The sequence below is a fragment of the Canis lupus genome, chromosome 8 (assembly GCF_003254725.2).
Source record: "Canis lupus dingo isolate Sandy chromosome 8, ASM325472v2, whole genome shotgun sequence".
Taxonomy (NCBI): Eukaryota; Metazoa; Chordata; class Mammalia; order Carnivora; family Canidae; genus Canis; species Canis lupus.
Genome location: NC_064250.1, coordinates 33,139,356 through 33,166,963, shown reverse-complemented (window position 1 = coordinate 33,166,963; position 27,608 = coordinate 33,139,356). Strand labels below are relative to the sequence as shown.

General features: G+C 40.7%; 1 protein-coding gene across 1 annotated transcript in view; it reads left to right on the top strand.

The window, feature by feature from the left end:
* The window catches only part of SLC35F4 (solute carrier family 35 member F4), a 232,345-nt gene extending 212,370 nt beyond the window's left edge, over nucleotides 1-19,975 (top strand). The window contains exons 4-8 of the mRNA XM_025443500.3: nucleotides 1,620-1,839; nucleotides 11,176-11,301; nucleotides 13,192-13,384; nucleotides 16,880-16,969; nucleotides 19,530-19,975. Coding sequence (XP_025299285.1) covers nucleotides 1,620-1,839; nucleotides 11,176-11,301; nucleotides 13,192-13,384; nucleotides 16,880-16,969; nucleotides 19,530-19,771 — 871 coding nt within the window. The 3' untranslated portion in view covers nucleotides 19,772-19,975. The remainder of the gene's footprint in view (nucleotides 1-1,619; nucleotides 1,840-11,175; nucleotides 11,302-13,191; nucleotides 13,385-16,879; nucleotides 16,970-19,529) is intronic.
* Nucleotides 19,976-27,608: the final 7,633 nt, after the last annotated feature.

Here is a 27,608-nt window from a genome sequence, read left to right as displayed (position 1 = left end):
TTTTTATTTTACAAAAAGCCTCTCATTTTAAGTTGTCTCCCACCCAAAAAGTAAAACTATGACACAGGTTTCTGTGTGTGCAGTATTTTAAAAAATATTTTATTTAAATTAAACTTGCCAACATATAGTATAACATCCAGTGCTCATCCCATCTCAATGTGCATTTTTAATCTCCCTGGATTCACTGGCCTACAATTTCCAGCATTCTCAGCTGCCTGGAAACAGTGTTTACCCTGAGACTTGACATTGAAGGCCATACTCCTGTGCTTAGAGCCTCACCACTTTGTCACTCACTCCCTCCCTCTATGTGGCCCTCCTGTGGGGTAAGCTGCTTCATACGTGTGGGGCAGACATTGGCCAGAGATCACTTTGGTTTGTAATACTTGGAAGCACAATTGTTTCTCTTCAGAAAAAGCTGGAAGAGAAACCAGTGTTAGTATCTACAAGAACCACATAGATTTCATTATAAGCATGCAAACATTAGTAACGTGTTGCTTTTTTTTTTTTTTAAGATTTTATTTATTTATTCATGAGAGACACACAGAGAAAGGCAGGGACACAGGCAGAGGGAAAAGCAGGCTCCCTGCAGGGAGCCCGATGTGGGACTTGATCCTGGGTCTCCAGGATCACGCCCTGATCTGAAGGCAGACGCTCAACCACTGAGCCACCCAGGCATCCCAACTTGTTGCTTTGAACAAGATATTTATACTACTCTTGAAAATACACTGCCTGGCACATGATAGTTACCCAGTAAATGTTTGGATAAACAACTGCGTGGAAAAAATAAAGCTGAGTTATCCCAACAGCGAGCCTGCTTTCAATCCATAGTCAAATAAACACTAATGATTCTATCATATCATTACTGCCTGTCTGCATTGCTAATTTGAATATTTTGATTAAAATGGTCCCTTGGGCTAAATAATCAATTTAGTCAGAAATCAAACACATCAAACATTTAACTGAACTGATTATTTTTACACAATAAATTCAGATAATTCCTCCAAGACAGCCAAATGTGTGTATATAAACACAAGTTGAGTTTGATTTTTATCTATTTTACCATTTTGTGGTCATCACAGCAGCTTTCTTCATTTTCTCTGTCTTAAAAATGCTAGAGGAAAAACCAGCTAGTCACCTGGACAGATACATTAAAAAGAGGCCTTGTCCCTTAAGAAAAATAGAATTCCCAAACTGGGAGGCTTTCCATGGTACGGGAGGCTGCAAGTTGTCTCTACCTGTTCACACTGTCACAGGCCTATTGTATTCGCCCATTGGGAAAGAATCTTCTCTCTCTTCTAATAGCTAGTAATCCAAGAAACTACTCATTTCTTATTTCTCCCAGCTTATCTAAGAATGTTTAGCAGCAGCAGCATGGCTGCCTCAGCCATCTTGAGAGGTAGGAAAGGGCCTCACTCTGCTCCTGGGGAGATGTGGGCTCATTTCCATGGAACTCTGCCCCTGCTGTGGCCCATAGGTGGGAGCCCTGGGTTCAATAGTTCCACAGATGAACAATGAATGTTGAATGTTTGTGTTCTTGCCAGAAAAGTGGCTGTCAAGAGTTAGACAACCCAACATGTGTCACAATTAGTACCTGACAATTACCTCTTTTTCTTTCTTAGGGAATGCAGTCGGATTTTTGGAGAAGATGGTCTGACGTTGAAGCTCTTTCTTAAAAGAACTGCTCCCTTTTCTATTCTATGGACTTTGACTAATTACCTGTATTTACTGGCTTTAAAGAAGCTGACAGCCACGGATGTCTCTGCTCTGTTCTGTTGTAACAAAGCTTTTGTCTTCTTGCTGTCGTGGATCGTGCTGAAAGACAGGTTCATGGGAGTGAGGGTAATGGCACACTTGATTCGATGGGTGAGGCCGCCCGTATCGTAAATCCTTGGCATCAGGAGAGCTCCTCTGTTTCATGGAATTTCTGTCAAACTTTCCCCATTGGTTCTGAGTACAAATTGGAATTTGGAGATGCATTAGAACACCCAGGCAATGACAATATCATGAAAGGATAAAGAGATGGTCTCCCTTGGGCAGTCAGCTGATTTCAACAGGAGGCACGAACACAGACAGGGAAAATAAGTTCTTTTTTTTTTTTTTTTAGAATTAATGGTGTGATCAACTCCTTCTGTCCTCAGGAAAGAAGGGTCTGAGAAAATTAGCCACAGTAAAGATTATGAATTCTTTTTTTCAATCAACATATGTTGGGACAACTCCCTCATGCTTTCCCTCCCCCTGGCCCCGAGATGGATTTAATTAACATTGGTGTAAGTAGATAAGGTTACCAAACAGTAATTAAAGTCACTGGTAATAGTACAATGCTGTTAAAAGTGGCTATATATCTAGTGTGACTAATCTAGAAATGGAACTAAAGGCAACAATTTGTACTTTGGGGTACAAATCCTTAATTGAACTGTATTAAACTTCCACCAACCACTTCAGTTCTGAGTTTATTCCTTTCAAAAGTAATATGGATTTGAAAAAAAAATTATTTTGTATGCTTGCTCTAAATTAGATTGATTGAAAGCCAGGCAGATTTAAGGAGCCAGATCTCATTCATATAATTTGTCATGCCACCATGATGAAAACATTGAGAAAATAATTCTTTAGAAAGAGGTACAGATGAAAAGCCTTTTCCCAGAAAATAAACATCACACAATTATTGTTCTCTGAAAGAGATGTCCAAGACTGGATTGGAAGCATATTTTTCTATCAAAATATTCCTCTTGTTGCAATGATTCTGGGTTCCCTATGCCCCTAAATGCTGGAATCAATTTTAGAGAGAGAGCTGATGACAGCCATTAACCCTTAAAACTTTTTAATTTTATTTTTTTTAAAGATTTTATTTATTTATTCATGAGAGACAGAGAAAGAAAGAAAGAGAGAGAGACTGAGAGAGAGGCAGAGACACAGGCAGAGGGAGAAGCAGGCTCTGCGCAGGGAGCCAGACATGGGACTCAATCCTGGGTCTCCAGGATCAGGCCCTGGGCTGAAGGCGGCGTTAAACCGCTGAGCTACCTGGGCTGCCCTTAAAACTTTTTTAAATAGCAAATTCTGATTGTATCCTGGGAGATGCTGCTCAGAAATTTAGAACCGAAGCTTGACATGAACAAGTAGAAAGCTATGGTAGAAGATGAGATGAGAACCTCTAAACCTGTCCGTGATACATTAGAATCACACTCTCCACCAGCTAATCTTAGATTTGACATCCAGAGGGCTTAATGTTATGTTTTTATATGTGGAACTGGTGCTGGCTGTCTACCAGCAGGTATCCTGACAAGTCCTTGAAAGCAGGGACAGTCCCTATATTGCTCACTGTTCCATTCAGGATTAACTACATAATTTTGGGGCTCAATACAAAATGAAAACACAAGGACCATTCTTTAAAAAAAAAAAAAAACAAAAAAAAAAAAAAAAACCTTTTAAAGCAGTTTTATCTTTCCCGCAGGTTTTTATTTAAATTCAAGTTAGTTAAAATAAATTAAAAAAAAAATAAAATTAAAAAATAAATAAATAAATTCAAGTTAGTTAACATATAGTGTAGTATTGGCTTCATGAGTAGAATGTAGTGATTCATCACTTACATATAACACCTAGTGCTCATCACAAGTGCCCTCCTTAATGCCCATGATATTTAACCCATCCCCTTTCACCTTCCCCTAGCAACCCTTCGTTTGTTCTCTATAGTTAAGAGCTCTTGTAGTTTGCCTCCCTCTCTGTTTTTATCTTATTTTATTTTTCCTTCCCTGCCTATGTCCATCTATTTTGTTTCTTAATGGTTTTCTTTTTTTTTTAAGATTATATTTATTTATTCACAAGAGACACACAGAGATATATTTTGTTTCTTAAATGACACAGGGACCATTCTTTTTTAAAAATCTATCAATAATTTCAAGATAGCAACAGTAGAGCATGAAACCAAAGGCAAGGCTTTTCTAAGCATGAGACCCTATGCATCTGCACAGGTCATATGCCCATGAAGCCAACTCTGCCTCTGTCTCTAGAATCTAGAATAATGCAGGGGATTATTTGAGTCCTCAAATATCTACCAAATAGGACTCTGTAGATATTTGAGAATATAGGAAATAAATTCATGTTGATGAGATCTTTGCCAGCACCATGGATTATCCATAAGAATTTGGAGGGTCTTGTCAGAAGAGAGGGAAGAAGAGATTTCAGGGCTTTTCTGCCCTTCCAATGGCATCTGCATACCAAAACGGAATCAATACCTTCACTATTAGATTTACCAGTGAGAAAATCCGTTGCATTAGAGTGAGTGAATGCATTTAATCAGGGAACCTACTGATACAAGATGTCCCGCCAAAAGAGTTTCAATCTTTGAGATTTAAAAACAAAACAAAACAAAACAAAACTCAGCTGTGTAACTTCTATTTAAATCACAGATTTCAAAAATCTGCCTAGAGGCTACAAACCATCACCATTTGAAAATTCGCATCTCTAGTGGGTTGAATGGTGGTCCCCAATAGGGTGTCCACATCCTCATCCCCAGACCCTGTGAATGTGACCTTATGTGGAAAAATGGTCTTTGCAGACATAATTAACATAAGGATCTTGCAAAGAGGAGATCATCCTGGATGATTTAGGTGGCCTTGATTCCAGTAACAGGTATCTTTACAAGAGACACACACAAGGGAGGCACACAGAAGAGGAGAAGGCAGCATGACCACAGAGAGAGAGACTGGAGTGACTGGGGCCACAAGCCCAGGAAAGCCAGGCAGCCACCAGAACCTGGAAGAGTCAAGGAATGTATTCTCTCAGAACTGCCATTGGGAGCATGGATCTGCTGGATTTTGAACTTCTGGCCTCTAGAACTGTGACAGAATGCATTTCTCTTGTTCTCAGTCACCAGGTGTGTGGTAATCTGTGACAAGGGCTTCAGGAAACTATGACAGCATCTGTAAGTCAGAAGACCCAATAGAAAAAAACAAATGTTATATAGCCAACGAGTTGTATATACTTGTTAATAAGTATATACATAAATTAAGACACCATAGATGGCAAAATGGTAAAAATGAACATCCAGCACGGTAGCAGTCAGTCTTCCTTTCACATAACAGGATATCCTTCACTCCTCCCTGGAAACCAAGAGGAGGTGTTTAATGCCATGTTCCAGGAGAACGTGAAGGTGTAATTTTAATGACGCTCCTAATCGGTCCAGGGGCAATGTAAGAACCAAGACATATTCAGCATTTTGCCGTTTGACAGTATCAACAATTCTGTTTTTCCTGAAACATGTTGAGAACATGTTTAATTGGGGCATTTGAGAAATTAAAAGAGGGCAAACAACACTGATGATGTGAATGTCACTTTCATTACCTACATCCAGAGGTGAGCAAAGCACAGCCTGTGCTGCCCGCCCCCACACACACACACGCTTGGACTACTTTTTTTCTCTCTCTTTTTCTTTTTTAGTATTTAAAGTACTACATTTAGTCATCAGATTAAAATTTGTATGTTTCACTCACTCTAAGACTTCAGCAGTTTACAGATAGATGGTTTTTGGATGATAATTGTCATTTGTTTGATCTGAAGAAGGCTCACATTTCAGATGATCACATTTCCTACTTCTATTTTTCACATCCAAATGACAGCACAGACAGTGAAGGATGCTTTAAATCATAATATTGGTGATATGTGTTTCTCTGGAGCACCAGTTGCCAGAAGTAGCAATGCTCATGGAAAAACTAATTATGTTTTATGAATAACTTGTTAATATTTTGTTTTCTTAGAATATTGATTGAATGACAGATGTAAAGGGGATTTGTTGTACATTTAGTTTTCTATCATAAAGTCATTTCAGCCAATTTGCTGTAAACATTGGTGTGTTAAAAACTCACGAGTAGTTGCTTACAGGATCATCCCGTGGAAATTAGTAAACTTTTTTAAAAGATCTTTTTTTTTAATTGCACAAATGTTGGTGAGAATCCAGCTCTTGCAGCTTGGAAGAAGGATCTTTTCCCATCTTCAAGATACTGTCCTGTTTAGCTAGAGTTCTTAAATTCGTGAAAACCAGAGAAACTAAATAAAAAAAGGTTCTCCTCAAAGAAAATGAGCCCCTGGCCGGGGGTTTTCTTCTCTGTCGCTGGTATCGATTGCACTCCGATCTGCAAAGTAAATGTCAGACTAGGAAGTTGAAACTCTTTCAGATCTTGTCCCTCCCTTATTTTTTATATTACTAATTGAATTTTTTCTTTCATTTTTAAATTCCCTTGAACAGAGGAATAAAATTGGTGAGTGGTGAATGGTTCAGCAAACCCCAAACTTCCTTAGCAGATTTAGGAAATGAATTTTTGTCTCCTAGGTTTGACACCCACATATTTTTCTAGCTGTAATTGGGTCCCTATGCAGTTAACTATCTAAACTGTGGCTCTTTTGGACACTTTCCAAGATCCACCACAGCCCAACTGGAGTATGTCAGTTAAATGGAATCTTTCTCTGTTTAACGCACTTCTCTGAACTCAAATTGGGCTCCAGGGTGTGCTAAATCAGGACCCTGGAGCTGAGCTGTTACTGATTTGGGCCGTAACTGAGCATCCATGTGCACCACAGAATCCTCTATTTCAGAACCTTCATGCTTCCTGGAAGAGGCAGCAGAGGATGGGTAGTGGGACTCATCCTTTTCATCCTCCTCTTGGCAGGAGCAAAATTTGTGAATACAAGGAAGAGAAAGCTGAGGTGGAATGCTCTCCAGTTTTACACCCGCAAGGAATCCATAACCCCTTAACAAAATGCCATCAATAGATCTGCTCTATCTTCCATGCACACCCTTTAGTCTTTCCATCTGGCCATTCTTTCCCTCCTTTCCATCCTGGTCTCCCTTGGAGATCGTTTTCAGATGGATTTTATTCATATAAAAATAGATGTGTGTTGGGGGGATGGAGGATGGGAATCTTGGTTTGGGGCTCTGCACAACTTGGGTTTGACCTGTCCCCAGGCACCCTCTGCGCAGACATACACACACACACACACACACACACACACAATCTGTACAGCTATACACTGCCCACCCCTTTCATTACTCACACTTCAACTCTTGTCCAATTTCACTGGATCTGAGTAAAACAGATGGTTCACCTTCATGGAACCTTAAATGTAGCATGTGGACGAGCTAAAGGATTCTGTATAGCTTTGGTTCCTTGAAAATGGACTCTATTTAAATAAACTAAAAGAAAACAAGGATGATCATCAGCGCAGTTCTCATCAGCCAAGCTATTAATGCGTACCCCACATTGAGCTCCGGACCTTTGGTCTTGAGCTTGAGTACAGCCCAGCCAGCAGTGTAGCTTTGAGGCCCTTCATTCTAGAGGCTGCTGTACACTGGAATTTAGAGGTGGTCCACTGTGAGCCACAGAAGCCCCTCCGTGCTCACCCACTTTTAGAAACACAGTTAACTCCAAGGCAAATTATGAAAAGACATTGCAGTTGCAATTAGGCGATTAACAGTTAACCTCAGTACTCAGAACCCTACAAGATCTGGTATTGCTACACAAATAACAATTCTGGGCACCATTTTGCCGATGGGAAGCACAGTAAACATAATGAGGGGCTGGTAAACCATCACAGAGATCAAGAGAAGGGCTAGACTCTGGTAGTTTTTGAGGGCCTGAGACAAAAAGGAAATGACGATACAAGAAAATAAAACAGCCAAAAGCCAGATGTTTCCCGAGCTTTTAACCATACAAATGAATTCTCTGAGAGGTGGTATAAACCTAGCTTTTGTGCAGAGTCACATGTGGTATATAGCACAGTGAGATTATCAAATGTTTATCTCCAAAGCCATCTCTGGGCTTTAGGAACACACTCAAACAGCCTCAAGGTCCCCCTCTGAATAGCCCTGAAAGTTGACAGGAGGCTCTCAGAGGGGTGTTGAGCCTGAAGAGGAAGGTAACTGGCTCCAAAGGAAATGTCCCCTAAGAGGTATACCAGGGAAAATGAGCTAAACAAATTCTCATCTTCAAGGTACTCCTCCCAGGTGGGCACACCATGATGTGAGAAGTCCGAGAGGTTTCCAAAGTTAAAAATGAGGCATTGGCAGTTTAGCGATCATTACGGTTGCAAACATGCTCACTCAAACCAGATTGAGGTAATGGTAGTGGTGAGTACTTATTGGTGATGGGGCTGGAACTGAAATAGGTTATGAGGAGAGCCACATGTTTCTGAAGCCAAACAGTGGGCACCATGAGATTGTTTATTTTCAGCAAAATCATCCCTCATCTGGATGCTGATGTGTTCAAAGGCATATTTGGGGTTTTTTCCCATGTGGATATGCACCTATGTGCATTTCTGACATAGGAGTTAAGGCACTGGCTTCCCGCAGGTACATTTCCAGCATCCGGAGCCCAGTAAGAGTCATTTTGTGTTTTTTGTTCAAAAGACCAGGCTATGAATCCTTCCTTGATAACTGATTAATTCTGAAAATGCCTGTGACTCAGATCTGTGCTTGGGCTATTTGTTATTTGAAAATTTCAAAAGTATTTACTCTGCAGTTAAGCAGTGGTACCAAGGGGAAATACTCTGGGATCATCCAAATGACCACTCCACTGAGCTTTCCACCCCACATTTTTTGGCATTTCCTGCATTAGCTGAGCTCTCTTCCCTTAGTTCCAGCTGTGTAGATAAGAAACATGTCGAAGATTTCTCAAAACACAGCCACAGAGAATTTGTTCTATTAGTTAGTTGTAAAATTTAAATTAAATATGTGGAAAATAATTTAACTTATCTTTTCCTTCCAGAAAACCTATATAACCTATAAATTACTGTTCACACCATAGAGAAGAATTTTTCTAATATCTCAAATATTCAGATTTTCATGCTTTTAGAACTTAACTAACCACATTGTCTGCCCCGCCCCCATATGAAAAATGCTTCTCTCCATGAAGGCAATTGAAAGAGACACTGGTATAATTGATATGTCAACTTAAGTGGTCCAGCTAATATTTCCACAGCACTTGAATATAAAATGTAATGGAGATCTTTAAAAGGCTCATCACAGTTATAATTTTGAATTCCTATAAAATTTATAATCTTTGTCCATACCCAATTCCTATCTTGGGAAACCTTATAATAGACATATTATGCATATATATTGTTACTGACTCAGAAAAGGAAGTGCTTCTAACTAGAGCCATATCCTGGGAGTAATAGTATTAAATGTTCATCTCTTTCCAGAACAGTGTTCTTGTTTGTGCTCTTTTTTGTTTTGTACAGGTTGTTTCTTTTCATAAACTCCTAAACCCAGAATTCTATGTTACACACAATTGCCTAAACCTAGATATTATGTATTATAGAATAATTTAAATGTGAAACAGTACATCATGTTAAAGTTCATTATGATTAATACTGTATTCTATTAACCCTGTCTTGATCTGAACAAGAAAACACAACTGATGCTTGGCTGAAAGAAAACAAATATTGATTCAAATTTATTGTCCTACAAGCTTGATCTTATGAGGGAAATCTACTTGTGCACCTGAACACTTTGACCCATGAGCATTATTTAAACATGAAAACAAATCAGAAAATGTACCTTTTTATTTCTCTGAAATCAGACTGCCCAAAGGATCATTGCAAGTCCCTGGCTGAACTATAAATCCCCAAATCAAACAAAATGATAGCCCTTACAGAATTTCCAGGTCTACATAACCCCCTCCCCATGTTTATTTATGAGTCTATTACTTTTTGTTTGGAAAATTTCCTTGACACCTCATGGTGTGTGTATTAGATTCTATTCCCTCTAGTGAGAGGCAAAGTCTAACTAGAACACATGCCTGGGAGCTTTAGAGAATATGATATTCACCCAGCAAGAGAAACGCCTCCCATCAAGCAGCCTTCTTGGAAAAACCCTTTATGAAGACAGTTTTTCACTGCTGACATGTCAGCATCTGTTCTCAAGTACTCCTGCTGTTTTTCATAAAAGATACTTTAGTAGGGAGCGAGGTCTGAAACCAACAGTGCACTTGCTTTTGGTGGTCACTAACAAAAGAATTGCTTTAGCAGCATCTAAATTATATGTGTCATCGCCATCATACTCTGCGCTGGTCTGAACAAGCCTACAGTTATATGTTGAAGAGCTACGTTTCGTTGTAATATAAATATTTATAAATAATTTATAAATAATTCATTAATAATATTCGGAGGGACCAAAAAAAAAAGTCACATATGTGGAAAAGCTATCTATGGAGGAATTGATTTACTCAGGAATACTCAGAACTGAACCTTAACAAAATTAACCACCAGGTACCTTTACACTTCTTGCAAAGTTGCATCTTGTTTTAAAAGTCAGTGAGACTATTTCTCAAGAAATGACTCACTGTTCCCTGTTCCAGGGCCCTCATTTTACTGTTTACTACAGCTTCGAAATGTTTTCCAGGAGAATCAGTTCAAGATAATTTGAGAAACAGATGCAAATCAGCATTTCACTAAGGGAATGGACCCCTCTTTTGAATATATCAAGGATCATATCAATTTATAGCAAACCATTATGATTTTAATCAAATTATGAATATTTCACTTTATGCAGTAAATGCTCTAGAATAAGGGGATAAAGTTCTCCTTTGTGGTTAGTTTGCACGTACACAAAAGGAGGAACTGACCTCCATTTGACATTCCAAGTGCCAATGCAAACTCAGCTCATTCCTTATAAATCAATATGACAGATTATTTGCTTTCCTTTTTTTCCCCCCTTGGCCTAAATTTTGCCTCTTAGCTGCATCAATATTGTGTTTCCCTAATCAAGTCCTGGTTATGTGTCAGTTTTCAAAATCATGCATTGATGATCCGAGGAGCTGATTGAAATATATGCTGGATTGTTTGAAGAAAAAGAATACAGTATAAATGAAAATGCTCTGGAGTGATTTTCTATTAAATTTATTTCACCAACATGGGTATTAATCCCTAAGAAGTTGAGCTAAAAGATTAAACTGAAATTACTAGACCTTAATTAGAATGTGAGCAGCTTTTATATTCTCTGCCTGGATGTCTCATGAGCATACTGATATCTTGTTAATACTGACCCTTCCTACATTGAAATAGTGATGTACAAGAGGTAATTGGGTTTGAGGAAGCATTTAGCAACTCTCATGAAGTCTTCGATTGCTTGCCCTGAGATATGGAGGCATCATTTTTTTAAAAATTTCTTTGCATTCTATTTGACAGATAGTTGCCGCAATCATGGCCATTACTGGCATCGTCATGATGGCATACGCAGATAATTTCCACACGGATTCAATCATAGGAGTGGCATTTGCAGTGGGCTCAGCCTCTACATCAGCATTATATAAGGTATGTTGTGCCTTTTTTAGTGTAGTCAACTGTTATCCGTAGTTTAGACTTAAGTAATAAAGGAAGGCAGGACAAAGAAAGTCTTGGCTAGAGAAAAAAAAAAAAAAAGATGGTTCAAGTAGGAACAAGTACCATTCACTGAATACTTGCTACATGCTGGGCACTTGCCCGAAATTTTCACCTGTGTTAACTCAACTTTATGAGACACAGGCACTTATCTCCATTTTCCAGATGAAGAAACAGATTTAAAAGATTAAGTAACTTGCCCAAGGGCATACTGCCAGGAAGTGATAAAAAGATTTCAATTCCAACTGGCCACCTCCAAAGCCCATGCTCCATGCCTCTTCATCACATGAACATCAACCAGTTGCAGCAGAGGCTGAGACCCCTCCTGTCTTTAAGTTCTTTAACGACCTACAGTCATTATTTTAACTCCAATGAGGTGTTAAAAATAACAAACAAGCTGTCACTCGCCAGCTGACTGCTGTGTATTAACCTCGAGCCCCAGGAACTCCTGTTATTAGTGAAATGCAGGGCCTCCTTCCCTCTCTGATGGATACTCTGGGGTTGCACTATGTACTTAACCACTCTTTCTCCTCTGGAGCTGCCTGTCATCAGTGGAAAATCCATTCAGTCATTGCCCCTGACTTCAGAAGCGAGGACTGAGAGAGCAGATCTAAAAGGTTATCCCCAAAGCTCCACTTCTCAGAGCTAGCTTTCAGTATATAGCTAAGGCCCTGTTCCACTTTCACCTCTCTTGGTGTTTCAATGAGAAAATTCTCTGTGAAAAGCAGAAAGCGCCCTTTGCTTCCCTCCTGGATGCCTGTTCTGATTATTCACCAACATTGTGGCTCCGAGGACACCAAGTCTATTTCCATATTGCCATTTCTTGGCCCACTGATTCTGTGACAAGTTTTCACTCAATTGCCATTAGTGTCTAACTGGCCCCCAGCTGAGACTCACTGAGGTGTCTGATGTGACCAAAGAACAGCACATGGTCAAGTTCTCTTGTTTAAGTCTCTCAAGAGAAAAAATAATAAGTTCTGTCAAAATTAAAAGCAATACCTGGTTGCTATGTGACAGGGATGGCTATCTTATAGAGAATTCTCCTGACCATGATATAGATGGATTCATTCTGGGAGCAGTAATATTTACAGACATGCATAAAATCAAATGTACACTGTCAGAAATATCTGCTCCATTCTACATTGTTTGAGGATTAATATGGGAAACAGAAGGGTTATAAAGCCAAGAAGTAGGGAGTAGAGACCTGGCTCCTCCTCAGCCCAATGTGTCTTTATGTTGGCCATTCACATCTCCTGGCTGTCTTCCTCTGTACACAGATTTATATCCAGAAAGAAAAACTTGTTTTAATCTGGCGAATAAACACAGTAATTGTGAAAATATTTTAAGCTCAGAGAGAAAAGTGCTTATAAATCCAAGGCATCATTATTACTTCTCTCAACAGCATAATGACAGTCTCTAAGTTTTTGGTATCTGTCAGAATACGGGTAAAATGAATTCCATGCTTGAGGAGAAGAATTGATGGCATCTCAATCCTAGATTGTCCTGGGTTTGTCTGCACTCTTATTTATCATTAACCCTAGGCTCATTCCCGATAGTGGTGTTTAACACAGTGCAAAGTGCCTGTAGCAGTTTCCAATGTCATAAGGAACTCGTTGTAGGGCATTTGCTTTTTCATCTGAAGACTACAGAGCATTTTAATTCCTTATCTCAATGGCCCACTTGGTGCCATGGAGATGGTGGGGTAAAAAGAAATAGAGGATAAACTCTGGACTGGTCAGTTCACTGTATGACTATGTAGAACTTGCCTTTCCACTCTAGCAAAGTCTCAAACTGTGTGGCTAAGGAGTTTCTTTCCCAATCTAGGTTTTGTTTAAGATGTTTCTTGGAAGTGCCAACTTCGGTGAAGCAGCACACTTTGTCTCCACGTTGGGTTTCTTCAATTTGATCTTCATCTCTTTCACCCCAGTCATCCTGTATTTCACCAAGGTGGAGCACTGGTCCTCATTTGCGGCTCTGCCGTGGGGCTATCTCTGTGGGATGGCCGGGCTGTGGCTGGGTAAGTGGCTCTGGGTTTTGCCTTCCATTCCCTATGTCATTCTACCCTTCCTTGGATAGACAAATGATGATAGTGGGATTATTCCCTTGGGAACCTTTGTCCTCCATTTCCCAAAGTTACCTAAGGTTGATTAATGGTTAGAAGGTTCTTTGCAGGCTATTTCTTGATTAGATCAGAGCTGTTCAATTGGTATATCTCCGAGGGGTTAGGGTGTGAGGTGGAGGCCCAAGCCATTCTGATCACCACTTGTCAAGCAGCCTGTCCATTCTTCATGATGTACTGTAATGATATCACTGTGTTCCAGGCATAGCACAGTGCATCAGGCAGAGGGAGAGGGGATATGGTGCATTTAAGTAACTCAAAGTGGATCAAAATGGCTGGAGTACTACGTGTAGGAGGAGTAAGGAGGAAGGGGGGAGAGGACATTCTGGAAAGAAACAGGTCATGAAGGGCCTGGAAGCCTGTTAAGGGGATTGAATTTAAAATTCACTTAAAAATCTTTCAGCAGAGGTGACAGGCTCACGTCTTCATTTTTGTCAGCCCACTCTGACTGTGTATGGAGAATAAATTTGAGATAGGAAGCCTTCAGAAAACAAGAGAAGTCAGACCCAGACTTGGTTGCCCTGCTAAGTAGGCTGTGCCTAGTCAAAGACCAGGAAAAAAATCACCTGGAGTCTTTGTAATGTTCTCTCTTCAAACTCCCCAAACTCAAGGCGGTCTGCTTCATCCGCTTCACCTGAACAACAGGTTTTGCTACACTCAATGTAAAAGGAACCTGAAAAATAACAAGCCTGCTCTTCCCTCCCCAAGCAGGTGAACAACAGCAACAACTAATGACTCCGTGTCCCTTTACTCAGAACAAATGCACTTTTCATTCTGCTCCTCTGTCCTGGTATCCATTCACCCACCACACTTGACCTGCAGGACATCTACCGACCCTCAGCTGACCTTCTTTATCAAAGTGACATAATCTGAAGCAGCATTGCAGTTCCAGTTCCTGGAAGAAAAACATGGCCTGGTTTTTATTCCCACATAGGCACTGAGTCATCTTCTTTCTACTTTGGCCCAGGCCCCTGAGTGGAGGTCTTAGACAAGAGAAGGATCAAACGTTAATTGTTGGCCCTTTGATTTCTACTGTTGAAGTCCAAAAATATGTAGTTATGACCTTTCATAACCTTTGCTAAATTGAGTGGAAATTAATAGTAATATTTCCATAAGATCCAAACATCCTAATTAAAAGTGCCTAGATAATTTCCTGGCCAAAAACAATCCAGCTGGAAGCAGTCATAACCCAAATTTCACTGACTCTTGGCACCAGCTGTGTACACACGATCCCCAGCTTGCTACAAAGTAGCCCTTCACCAACATATATCCCTTGGCATGTCTTAACACATGGTCCTACACAAGTCCCAATCTGGCTGAGTGTCACCCAGGCTAGTGGGATGCTAGTTCTTCACCGAGCAGTAGGCTCTCCATCCTCCACTGGGTTTAGTGCCTCCTGGTTCTAGAGCTGCTCTGCCCCACCCATACCCAGTGCACTGCAGTCCTCAAGGTGCCAAAGCTCCTCTGTGACAAAATGACAAGACAGCCTCTCTCCTGACTACGTTACACATCCCAGGGTGTTACAATCTTCACTGCTTCTGTTCTTAAGTCTTTACTTCCATCCCTCTCTTCTCTGTAGTAACCAGATATGATCAGGCTAGAGCTGGGCTGGAAAAACAGCAGGTGGTCTTCTGGCCCACCCACATTGTCTGTAACTCCAGCTTTTATTTGCTCAGGCTCACCTGGCCTCATTTCTTCTTGCAGGTTGACCTGGACTGTTCACCTAACATGCCTGAGTCCCACTTGAGCTTAGGCTGAGCCCCCTGCCACAGATAACATGTTGAATTACATATTCTTGCCCTTAGGTTGTCAGAAAAGTGAGTAAGTGCTCTACTGAAAGAGCTAATTAAAAACAGACAACATATTTTGGTGCAGCCACCTGTTTCTTGCTGAGTGAGAAGGGCTCACTTCTCACCCAAATACCAACACTTTCAATCTGCTGAAAACTCCAGTTCGGCCAATAAAATAGCAGGAGTTCAGCAGAGCCTGTGTAGAATTTCATAAATTCCTGACTTGTTACAGTGTGCCATATTTGACTCCCTAGGTCTGAGGAGAGAGTTGAGATACTGGAACAGTTAGTCCCATTGTGGCCCTGCCATGAGGGAGGAGTAGTTATTAATTTAAGAAGGTCCTTTGCCTTGATTGCCACTACTATTGTATAATAATTATGCAGGATCCCAAGTTTTATGAAAGTCAAACCCATTGTCTCTAACTACCAAGTACAAGTAACTCCAGATAACTAAGTTAATGGGCTTAATTAAAGCAAGAATTATAGATAGCAATGGAAGAATAAACACTGTCCTGAATGGGATGGCTCTAGAACCATCTTTGGCTCTATCGACTATAAGCAACATGGTTGAGTCTTTAACATAAAGATTTCTCTGAATTGAGAACCATTCATAATTGTTGATATTCATCTCTCTAACCCCTTAAACAAATACTGGATTGAAATCCATTAAAATAATGCTATGTAGGGGTGACTGGGTGGCTCAGTGGGTTAAGCATCAGACTCTCGATCTCAACTCAGGTTTTGATCTCATAAGACCCAAACACCCTAATTAAAAGTCCTAGATAATTTTCTGGCCGAAACCATTAGCTGGGAACAATCATAACCCAGATTCCCAGCGTGGAGCCTACTTTAAAAAATTTTTTTTCAATTTTAAAAATAAAATAAAATAATGCTAGGTATTTTATAATTGCTTTTCTTTTGAGAACATATATTTTTGATCATTTTTGTAGGGGGTAGATGATTATCTTATATTTTATTCAAAAGATCCAAAGATACTAATTTAAAGATATCTAGCTATACCTTCCTTTGGTTCTGTGGACCTGCCCTTGGGTAATCTGTGCACAAATCAGGATATGGAAAAGCTCTGTGGGGGTCAGTGCATGACATTGAACACATTCTTGTTTGCCTGCATTGATGCTCATCACAAGAGAGAGGAAATAAAACAGCAGAGGCCATTCTCAGATAGATCTTCCTTTAGGCAGTGACACCAGAGCCTTTGAGTGACCCAGGAATGTGGCATTATATAGCAAAGTAGCTAAGGCAGAAAGCCCAAACTTAAACCAGCCCTCTGCTCTCAACCTCTCTGGCTGGCCCCAACCTACCTTTGTAGTGCTAATAAGCAGCGTAGTGAATTGATTGTTTCATTGCTTTGCATTTGCTCTACAGGCCCTTTGCCAGCCAATTGGCAAGAGATCAAGCAGCCAAGGTGGCAGAGGAGAAAAAAGAAGAAACTCCTGCATCCAGCTCCCAAATTAGAGAATTAATTGAGAGTGCAGAGAGTATAGAAGGCACGTCTAGGAAAAACACTGGTTGTATTATGTTAAGAAGGAAGGAGCCCAGCATATCAATTCCCCTTCATCCTCTGTATCCTCCTTATTTTACAGCCTTCAACATCCTGGTGAATGTCGGCGTGGTGCTGACATACCCAATCCTAATCTCCATCGGGACAGTGCTCAGCGTTCCTGGAAATGCAGGTACTGGCACGATTTGACATGTGTGCCATCAGTGTCCTGCTTGTGTTCGTTTTACACTGTGAGTTGTGTCTTCGAACAATTGTGAATTATGTCCCTTGCCTGGGAAGATGTTTTTAAATATCATGAAGGTGGCAGACAACAGAATAGCTATGCAGCAGATTTAAAATTTGCAGCTATAAACACTGTTTTTACTCGGTCGTGCTTTTAGAATTAAATACCAAATGTATCATTTGGGTTTCATGTAATCTCCCTGACAACCTAATTTTGTGGTATTTTTAGAGGAAGTCCTACAGAAACAAAAGGCCTCCCAGCCTAGGACTTGCAAGTAAACGTCACTAATGAAAGTGTAGGAAATGTGCAGGGTGTTGGCTCCCATCAGACTATCCATGGGGAGCTGCAGAAGCTTCTCCTGGGGGCAGAGCAGATGGCCCTCTGGAACAGATACAGAAAAAAGCAATTTGACTCACTTCAGGGACAAGAAGAGAAGCTATTTTTCCAGGATAATCTTTGTAGTGAAACCTGTCAATAGAACAGGTAATGAAAGGGAGTGATTTGGCAGACTGGACAGTCCTTCTAACTGTAAAATTCCATTTTTCCAAGTCCCATCTTTTCTTGCCCCAGGACAATCAGCAAGTGTTCATTGAACACTTATTATATGCAAAACTGTAGAATAAACAGGGAAAAAAGGAGATTATGGTTCCCATAAGAAACTTTCACTGAATTTGGAAAACAAGACCAACATATATGAGATAACTTATAACTCCACAGTATAATTTATTAGTAAATGCCAAATTGTGTGAGACAGACTCCTAGGATCATAAGATATCCAGAGAAAAGATATATCCAAGGGGAATAGAGTTGTCAAAGAAGTTTGTTCATTCACCCAGGGATCCATTCATTCAACGCATCATTTCTGAGCACTTAGGATGCGCCACAAACTGTGCTAATGCTGGTAATAGGTCCTGAAGAAGACACACAGTTTCTGCTCTCAGGATCGTGTAGTAGACAGAGGAAGACAGAAGGAATTGAGTAGTTAAAATGTAGAGACAGAATTGTTTTGATAGAGGTATGTAATGAATGCTCTGAGAGCACCCAGGAAGGGCATCCAGGGTGGCTACTGGCAAGAAGCCAAAAGAGAGAACTAATGAAGGGATTAGCTGGGTGGTGTGGATATGAGATGGAATGGACATTCCATGTAAAAAGAACAACATATGCATGACCAACAATTTCACTACTAGATACATATGCCAAAAAATTGAAAACAGGGACTTGAAAACATACTCGTGTGTGAATATTCACTGTAGCACTATTCACAATGGCCCAGAAGTGGAAACACCCAAATGTCCATGAACAGATGAATTGATAAACAATTGTGATACAATGAGCTATCATTCAGCCATAAAAAGTCAGGAAGTATGGATTCATGCTACCACACAGTTGAACCTCGAAAATGCCATGCTAAATGAAAGAAGCCACACCCAAAATGTCACATGTGGTATGATTCCATTTATAGGAAATCTCCAGAATAGGTTGATTCATGGAAACAAACAGCAGATTCCCAATCAGGAATTGGGAAGTTGGGGTAGAGAATGCTGGAGAGTAACCGCTTAAGGGGTAAGAGGTTTTTTGTTTTGTTTTGTTTTGTTTTGTTTTTAAGATTTTATTTATTTATTTGTGAGAGACACAGAGAGGGGTCGAGACAGAGGCAGAGAGAGAAATAGGCTCCATGCAGGGAGCCCTATGTGGGACTTAATCCTGGGACTTGGAGGATCAAGCCCTGGGCCAAAGGCAGGCGCTCAACTGCTGAGCCACCCAGGTGTCCCAGGGGTAAGAGGTTTTTATTTTAAGTGATGGAGATGTTTTGGAACGAGATGGAAGTGGTGGTCATACAACATTGTGAATGTACAAAAAAATTAGTGAGTGCACTAAATTCACTTGAAACAAGTTCATTTTAATTTATAGGAATGTCACCTTGATTGAAAATGTTTAAAAAGAACAGCACGTGCAAAGACATAGGCATTAACAGGCCTGGCTCATTTGAAAATTCATCAGCAGCCCAGTGAAACTGGAGAAGTGTGAGGGGATGCAGAGGAAAAGTTTCAAGAAATAAAACTGCAGGGGGCACCTGGGTGGCTCAGTGGTTGCCTTTGGCTCAGGTTGTGATCTCAGGGTCCTGGGATCGAGTCCTGCATCTGAATCCCCGCAGGGAGTCTGCTTCTCCCTCTGCCTATGTCTCTTCCTATGTGTCTCTCATGAATAAAGAAATAAAATCTTAAGAAGAAAAAAAAAGAAAGAAACTGCAGAGGTAATTAAATGAGATGACATGAGAGTTGAAGGATATAAAGGATACTTCTGATTTAGAGAGAAGGCACAGAAAGCAGACAAAGGGAACGATATGATATGGAAAGAGGAAAGACAACCTTGACTTTTGAAATCTCTAGAAGTAGCACTGACTTTGGCCAGTGCTTTGGACTTAAATATATATAAACTTATATAAGTTTATATAAGCTTCTCTTAGAAACAGTCATAGCCTGTGACAGACTTGATTTTTCTTCCCTAGCTGTGGATCTCCTGAAGCAGGAGGTGATATTCAACGTGGTCCGCCTGGCTGCTACCATCATCATCTGCATTGGGTTTCTGCTGATGCTATTGCCTGAAGAATGGGATGAAATTACCCTGAGATTCATCAATAGCCTAAAGGAAAAAAAGAGTGAGGAGCATGTAGAGGACATCACTGATTCCAGTGTACACCTACGGAGCAGAAGCAGGGCCAATGGGACCGTGTCCATACCACTGGCTTAACAAGGGACACATTTTGAATGCACGTGTATGTATATTCTGTGAATATAATAAAATTTTCTCACTACCTGTACGCTCAAATGACAGTATTAACTCTGAATTTGGATAAGTCATATGTGAAATAATGCCAATGATAAAAGTTTACATTTATATGCTTATCAAGGAACTGGTGTAAATAATCATAATAAATTTTTTTATTAAAACGTATTCATCTTTGTTCTATTTCTTATGTTTTAGAGGGAATTCTCTCTCTCTATCTCTTTCTCTCTCTCTCTCTCTCTCACACACACACACACACACACAAATTTACAAAATTTCCTGAAAACATGAGGTTCTACTAATTATGGGTTTATCATGACCTGACCCTCACCGGGAGCGGAGATGTTTTCATTCAATTAGAGAAAGTTGTGGAAGAAAAAAATACACGAAAAGGATACACATATATATATTTATATATATTTAAGTCCAAGAGCCTTGAACTTATATATACTTTAAGAGCCTTAAGTTTGGAGGCTGGAAAGTAATTAAACAGCTATCAAAAGAGCATCTTCTTTTTTTTTAATTAATTTATTCATGAGAGACAACAGAGAGAGAGAGAGGGGCAGAGACACAGACAGAGGGAGAAGCAGGCTCCACGCAAGGAGCCCAATGTGGGACTCAAACCCAGGAATCTGGGATCATGCTCTGAGCCAAAGGCAGGCGCCCAACCACTGAGCCACTCAGGTGTCCCAAAAAGAGCATCTTCTATACGCAAGACTTACACGAGGAAAAACAAAGGCGTGATGATATAGAAGACTCCATTTATGCTTCCAATGTGCTTAGAGTAGTGCAGAGCATAATAGCATTTACAAATATCTCTAATATAAGTTAGACATTTAAAAATGGCACTGGAGGGCAGCCCGGGTGGCTCAGCGGTTTAGCGCCGCCTGCAGCCCAGGGTGTGATCCTGGAGACCTGGGATCAAGACTACATCAGGCTCCCTGCATGGAGCCTGCTTCTCCCTCTGCCTGTTGTCTCTGCCTATCTCTCTCCCTCTCTCTCTCTCTCTCTCTGTGTGTGTGTGTGTGTGTGTGTCTCATGAATAAATAAATAAAATCTTTTAAAAAAATAAATGGCACTGGAGTTATGGAGAAGACATCTCTACAGCAGTTGACATGATGACCACTCCTCTTTCCCAAAATATCCTCTTTACCTGGCTCCCATACAATTTCTTGGTTCTCTTCCTGCCTCTGACCGCTTCTCTGCGCTCCTCTTCCACGGCTGGTCTCATCCCATCAGCCTTCAGTCCTCGGCCTTCTTAGCATCTCATTCCACACTCTCTCCCTCCGGGATTTCATCTACTCCCATTGCTTCAAATGTCATCCATGTGGTGATGGCTTAAAAATCTTTATCTCCAGCCAAGAGACCCCTCAAGCTTCAGATCTGACTATCCAAATGCCTTCTGCAAGCTTACTTGGATGCTTCACCGTTGACTTCAAATTCAAGAGCAAATTTGAATTTTTCATTTCTCTTCTCCAGATCTATTCCTTCCTCTCCCTTGTTCCCTGTCTACCCTAATGGTGCCATCATTCACTGGCTGCCAAACAGGGATCAACTTTCACTTCTGCCTTCCTCACCCTCCACATCCAAACTGTAAATCTTGATTATCTCTCTTAATTCTGGAATCCATACACTTCTCTACTATGCTACCTTGTTCTAGGCCTTCATCATCTCTTTCTCTAATGAATGAAAGGCTCTCTGCACTGACCTCTCTGACTCTTGGTCTTGCCTCTGATTCCTCTCATGCCCTAGAGAGTCATCATTCTATTCTCCTGTATAAAAGACATCAGTGGCATCTTATTGCCCTCACAATAAGGTCCAAGTACCTTGGCATGTCATTCAAAGCTCACTGCTGGCTGGCTGTTGCCTGCCTCTAGAGAAGCACCATTGGATGGAACTTGTGTGATGAGGAAGATATTGTATAGCTGCACTATGCAACACAATAGCCACAAGTGCCTATTGAGCTCTTTAAGTAGGGCTAGTGAAATTGAGGGTCTGCATTTCTATTTTTATTTACTTTTAATTAACTTAAAATTAAATTTAAATAGCCACATGTGGCTATTGGCTACCATATTGGACACCGCAGCTCCAGAGCCTCATTCCACCATTCCACCCACTGTGGCCCCTAGAATCTGTGCTTTCATGATACTATAACTTCCTGTGTTTCTTCACTAGAGACTTGCTCTCTTTCTTGCACTCTCTTGCCTCTCTCATCTCCAGACTAACCATTACCTAGGCTTCATGACATGATTTATTCCTACTTTTCTCAGAAAGCCTTTTCTTATGCCCCAAGTTGAACAATATGGCTTCCTAAGAAGCCTCTGCTTACCCCATTATAGCTCTGGTCACCATCTGTGGTAATTACCAATCTACTTGCCTGAGTTCCCAGGAGATCAGGAGCCCCTTGAGAACAGGAACTGTGTGCCATTCACCATTGTGTTCCTGGCACATATCTGGCACTTGCAGACATTCTATAAGTAAATAAATGGGTTGCTTTACCCTGGAGATAATGCGCCTCCCTCAAACTGTATTAGATCAATCTTAGTTAAGGACTGGCTTTTGTATAGATGAGATTGGTTAAAGGAAGGAACATACAAGGTTAAATGGGCCACAGCCTTTGGTGTGTTTCCACAAAATACCAATTTGCTGAATTGCTAAAAGGCACTTCTCCTCTAAGAGGCTGGTTAAGGCATAGAACAATTTAAGAAAAGCTGTACTTCCTGGGAAGTTTCGTGCAATAAACTAAGTCTTTCAGGCATCTGTTCTGCTATTCTTTTTTTATTCAAGTGTCCCCAAAAATATGGGGGAAATAATCACAGGGCAAGAAAAGGGGACTCAAGATATCATGCCCACCGGGCATCATGGTAAATAAAAATTTTATTTCTTTTTTCATTTCTCTGTCATTTTTTGAAAAGGCAATGCCAGTCGTCTGGTGTAGATGGATGACATGATATTAGCTAAAATAATAACCATGACTCACTTTAAACTTCGTGAAAAATGGTACAAAATAAGTGAAATACATTATTAATAAATACGAATTAATTCATTATCTACCTAGGGTTGGTTTTGACTATTTAGATGCCATATTGGTATAAACTTTGCTCTTGCCTTGTTTTTAAATTACTGTTAAATAGCAGTAATCACTGACTAGGCCACTCCAGCATCTTGCCATTACTTAGCATGACATTTAAAATTGCATTTTGACATCTTAAGAAATGAGTTGTTTTGCTCTTTTTGATGATTCATTTCGAAAAATGGAGTCAGCTATCCTGGAAAGCTCTAATTCAACCTATGACTGATCACCGTAATTAGCTTAGTCTATATTAGGAAAACAGTTCCATTATGGTGTTCATTCATTTACTCATTCAAAAATTATTAAGTTCTACCTCTGGCTCTGAAGTAGGGTATTATGTTAGGTCATCACCAACTAGCCTCTGCCTGCCTCTAGAGCAGCATCGTCCAACAGAACTTTCTATGACCATAGCAATGTACTCTGCACTATGGAGAAAGGGATACAAAATGTATAGGAGGTGGTCCCTGCTTCTGGGACCTTCAACCTCTCTAGGTAGGCTGTCAACGTGACAATTACAATGACTCAGAAATTTATTTGAATTGCTTTGGGAATATGAGATATTCCTTTAAATTCAGGTGAAGTAATCATAAATAAAGATAATACTACCTTCCCTTGCTACCTCTCACTGTGAAAATCAGATAGGAGGGGAGCCTGAGTGGCTCAGTTGAGTGTCTGCCTTAGGCCCGGGGCATGATCCTGGGGTCCTGGGATGGAGTTCCACAGCAGGTTCCCAGCAGAGTCTGCTTCTCCCTCTGCCTATGTCTCTGCCTCTCTTTCTCTGTATCTCTCATGAATAAATAAATAAAATCTTTCTAAAAAATCAGATAAAGTATTTGAATCACTGAACAAATATGAGTGTGCCTCCAGTGTGACGAGGATGAAGCAGGTTCACTTGGGCGTGGAGGATACTAACAAGGTCCCTGCCCCCAGAAGTAGAAGTGCCCTGTTGAGGTTACTGTCATCTTGCCTCTTTACCCAAACATGGTTCCTCCCCAAAGTTCACAAGGCAATGGCCTCTGTGGATGGCTGAATCGGCAGCACAGTCCAGGGATTAAAAGCACCCATGTTGCAGCAGTGACTCTGCACTTCTTAGATGTGTGGCTCTGGTTAATTACCAACTTCCCTCTGCCCCTTGATTTCATCATGAATAAAATGAAGGTATTGATACCGGTCATTCGAGGTTATCGAGCACATGAAATAGAATCACATGTTGAAGAGCCTAACACACTGCCAGACAGCCCAGATGTAATAGCTCCTGTTAGGGTTTCCTCTGTTTACTTCCTTCTGGGTTCTTATCCAGAGCACTTATTCACAAGATGATGCCCAGCAAAGTCACATAGCCTGGTGCTCAACAGGGAATTTTACCTCAAATAAACCAGAGAGACAAAAGAAGCCTGGCATGAGGAACACACCGAGGAAGCAAAAAGAAAGGGTATACCGCTCCCACTTGCCCGATTCCCCTCAGCCCCTCGTATCACAGCATTCTTGCCCAGCTAGCGGAACTAATTGCCTGACAAAAAGACAGACTGGTGACTTGGGCTCTGAAATTAAAATCACTTCAACCACGTCCTGATCGCCTCACAAACAAATTATAGGCAAATCAATTTGGCTCATCCAGGTTTTGCACGCATGTTAGCTTTGTGCAGGCGCTTTGTCAAGATTCACCAGAGGACAAATAATTTGGAGAAGGACAATGCAAGCGGTGAAAGAGTGAAAGGTATAACTGGCTAAGCATTGGAATGATCTTGATATATAAGTACAAATCCTCTTTCTTACTTATCCATGAGCCCCTGTCACAAGTACAAAGAATACCTACTACAGGTGATGCTGGTTTATCTGGTAGGCTAGAACAAGAAGTCTCTATTAATTTTAATTTTTTTATTTCTTTGTCTCTTCCTCCCCACCCCACCCCCCAACACCTGTAGCAATGGAAAGTGAAGTAAGAACAGAAGAGTACAGGATGTGATGGAGTTGGAATGCTAGTGCCAGAAACCCAGAGGCAGAACGAATGTAAGACCCACATTTTAAAGTTCTGATTGGCCAGTGTGCCCACCCCTCCCTCACCCACGTATACCACAAAAGCAAAGGCTGCTTTGGCACTGTTTGCTGGAGACCTGAACACCAGATCCTCTTCAGCCTGAGGAATCTTTTTTTTTCCCTCATGTCAAACTGCTTTATTACATCTTAAATAACAGTACAGTTTAATATAGTATCTATCTTGCATCCAGCCTCCTTGCAATACACTGACTTTAAAATTAAATGCAAACAGTGAAGGGCACAGGGTGCAGAGAGCTCTACAGAGGTGTCGATGGAAAGGAAGGAGGGCTCGGGTTTATTCTCTCGGCCAGAAAGATATTAAACCTACTGCATGTCACAGCACAGTTCTGTACAGGATGCTGCAGAAACAGAACAGAGAGAAGCCACCACTGGTGCTGTGGAGTGGGGTCGGGGGCAGGAGGCAGCCCATGGCACTGCCGTCCAAACACTGCTGCCGGACACTGGCCTCCAGTGGGACCAAGGAGGTCTGTGTGTTAGAGAATGATCTGCCTCAGATGCTGGTTCTATCAGCCTGAGGAATCTTAAGAGCAAGAATTTTAACCTGGAATTAGAAGCCCCATCCAGGAATGTCCTTCAGGGGTTGTTATTCCAAAAAATCCTGACAGAGTTTTTAAAATAGTGTGAACTTAGGTGCTTTATTATGGAGGAATAAATTCAGAGAATTCAGAGGCTCTAAAACCACTGTTCAATATGTTAGCCACTAGCCACGTGTGGCTGTTGACATACGGCTGGTCCAGATTGAGATGTGCTATGTCAAATGAACCAGGTTTTGAAGACTTAATATGAAAGAAACAATGTGGGCCATTTCATGAATAGCTTTTATACTCATTATGTACTGAAATGAGAATATTTTGGATATGTTGGGTTAAATAAGATATATTATAACATTTATTTCACCCGTTTCTTATTTTTTTAATATAGCTATCAGACATTCAAAAATTATATATGAGGCTAGCATTTGTGATTCACATGATATTTCTGTTGGGCACAAATTCTCTAAAAGTTTAAGAATGACTTGCTAAGGGAATAAGAGGGAACAGTGAGGGAAATTGAGGAGGTAACAGCTTTGGAAAGAAGCAATTATTTGGTCAGATTCTGTTATTCAAGACAAACTATACTGAGTTTTTATATCATGCAAGTTCAAGCTATCAGCACTGGGCAGAGAGGGAAGACATAGAGTAGAAGAGAGTTTAGAATTACAACCAACTGGAAAGCTTTGTGAGGAACTGGAAGAATGGTGAAAACTATTAAGGAACCATCAACTAATACCAGCTTTTACTGATGCAGAAGTGATAGAAACAGCTTTGAATTAATTCTAGACAGCCAAAAGTCACTGATGCAGATTACAGTGGAAAATTATTTTGGAAAAGACCACTCTGACTTCTAAATATTATAATCAACTTGCAGAAAAGAAGCTAAATTGTATTCTGTAGAAGGCAACAGACTTGACTGATCTTATTAGTAAATAACAAATGAAGTGAAAATCAGGAGTTTATTAATGCAAACAGTTTCTGATATAAGTCATAAGATCAGGACAGATTTGAGCCAGAGATAATAACCTATTCTGATCAATAATTAAAAGATGCTCTCCAAGATAGAGTAGTCTTCAGGGACAGGGTACTTAGCTAGCCATCAATAAACTTCCTAAGATGGCATCTACCTAGAAGTCACCACTGTTTTGGGTCTGATCCTCTGCACTGGGGACTCAGAAACTATGTCTTGTCAACGCCCTAAAGACTAGCCCAGTGATTCTCAAATTGTGATGTAGTAGCCTAATCAGCACCTGAGAACTTTGTAGAAATGCAAATTCTTTTATTTTTTTTTTGAAGATTTTATTTATTCATGATAGACAGAGTGAGGCAAAGAAACAGGCAGAGGGAGAAGCAGGCTCCATGCTGGGAGCCCGATTCAGGACTCGATCCCAGGTCCCCAGGATCACACCCTGGACCAAAGGCAGGCGCTAAACCACTGAGCCACCCAGGGATCCCCAAAATGCAAATTCTTGAGCCTTATCACAGATCTAGTGAAGCAGAATCTCGGGGGGGGGGGCAGCAATCTACTTATAATAAGCCCTGCTTGAAATTAACTGAGCACACGCTGAGGTGATGCAGGTGATTCCAATGGATGGTAAAGTTTAAGAACCACATAGCCAATGACCACTGAATCTGAAGAGCCAACTGCTCCCATCCCGATCTGATTACACAGTCCAGCAGCAGAATGTGTCCTACCAAATACCATACCAAAGTTCCTTTTAGTTAATATTAACAAGTAGACATCGTAGATTTGCCAACACTTGATTTACAGACACTGATTGTGACCAAAACAGGTACACATGATACCCAGAAGTATCCAGCTGATAGACCATCCTCTTTATGAGCTTATTCTTTGCTACACAAATCCCTTTCTAACCACGTTTTCTCTCAAGGGAAAAAACTAATAAGTTGATCTTTCCCTAATTACTTCTCTTACACATGGGCTTTATTTTAATATAACTAGGGGTTCCATTTACCTAGAGAGCTGACAGTGATGCGCTGAAATTAGTCTTTGTCGAGATCTCTGCTCTACCTCCATCAGCGTCCTTGGTTTTCCCTACTCTTAAAGTCCCAAGAAGGCAGAAACAAGGTACTTTCCATCTTCTGTATCTTACTGATTCTGTGATTTATTTGGGCA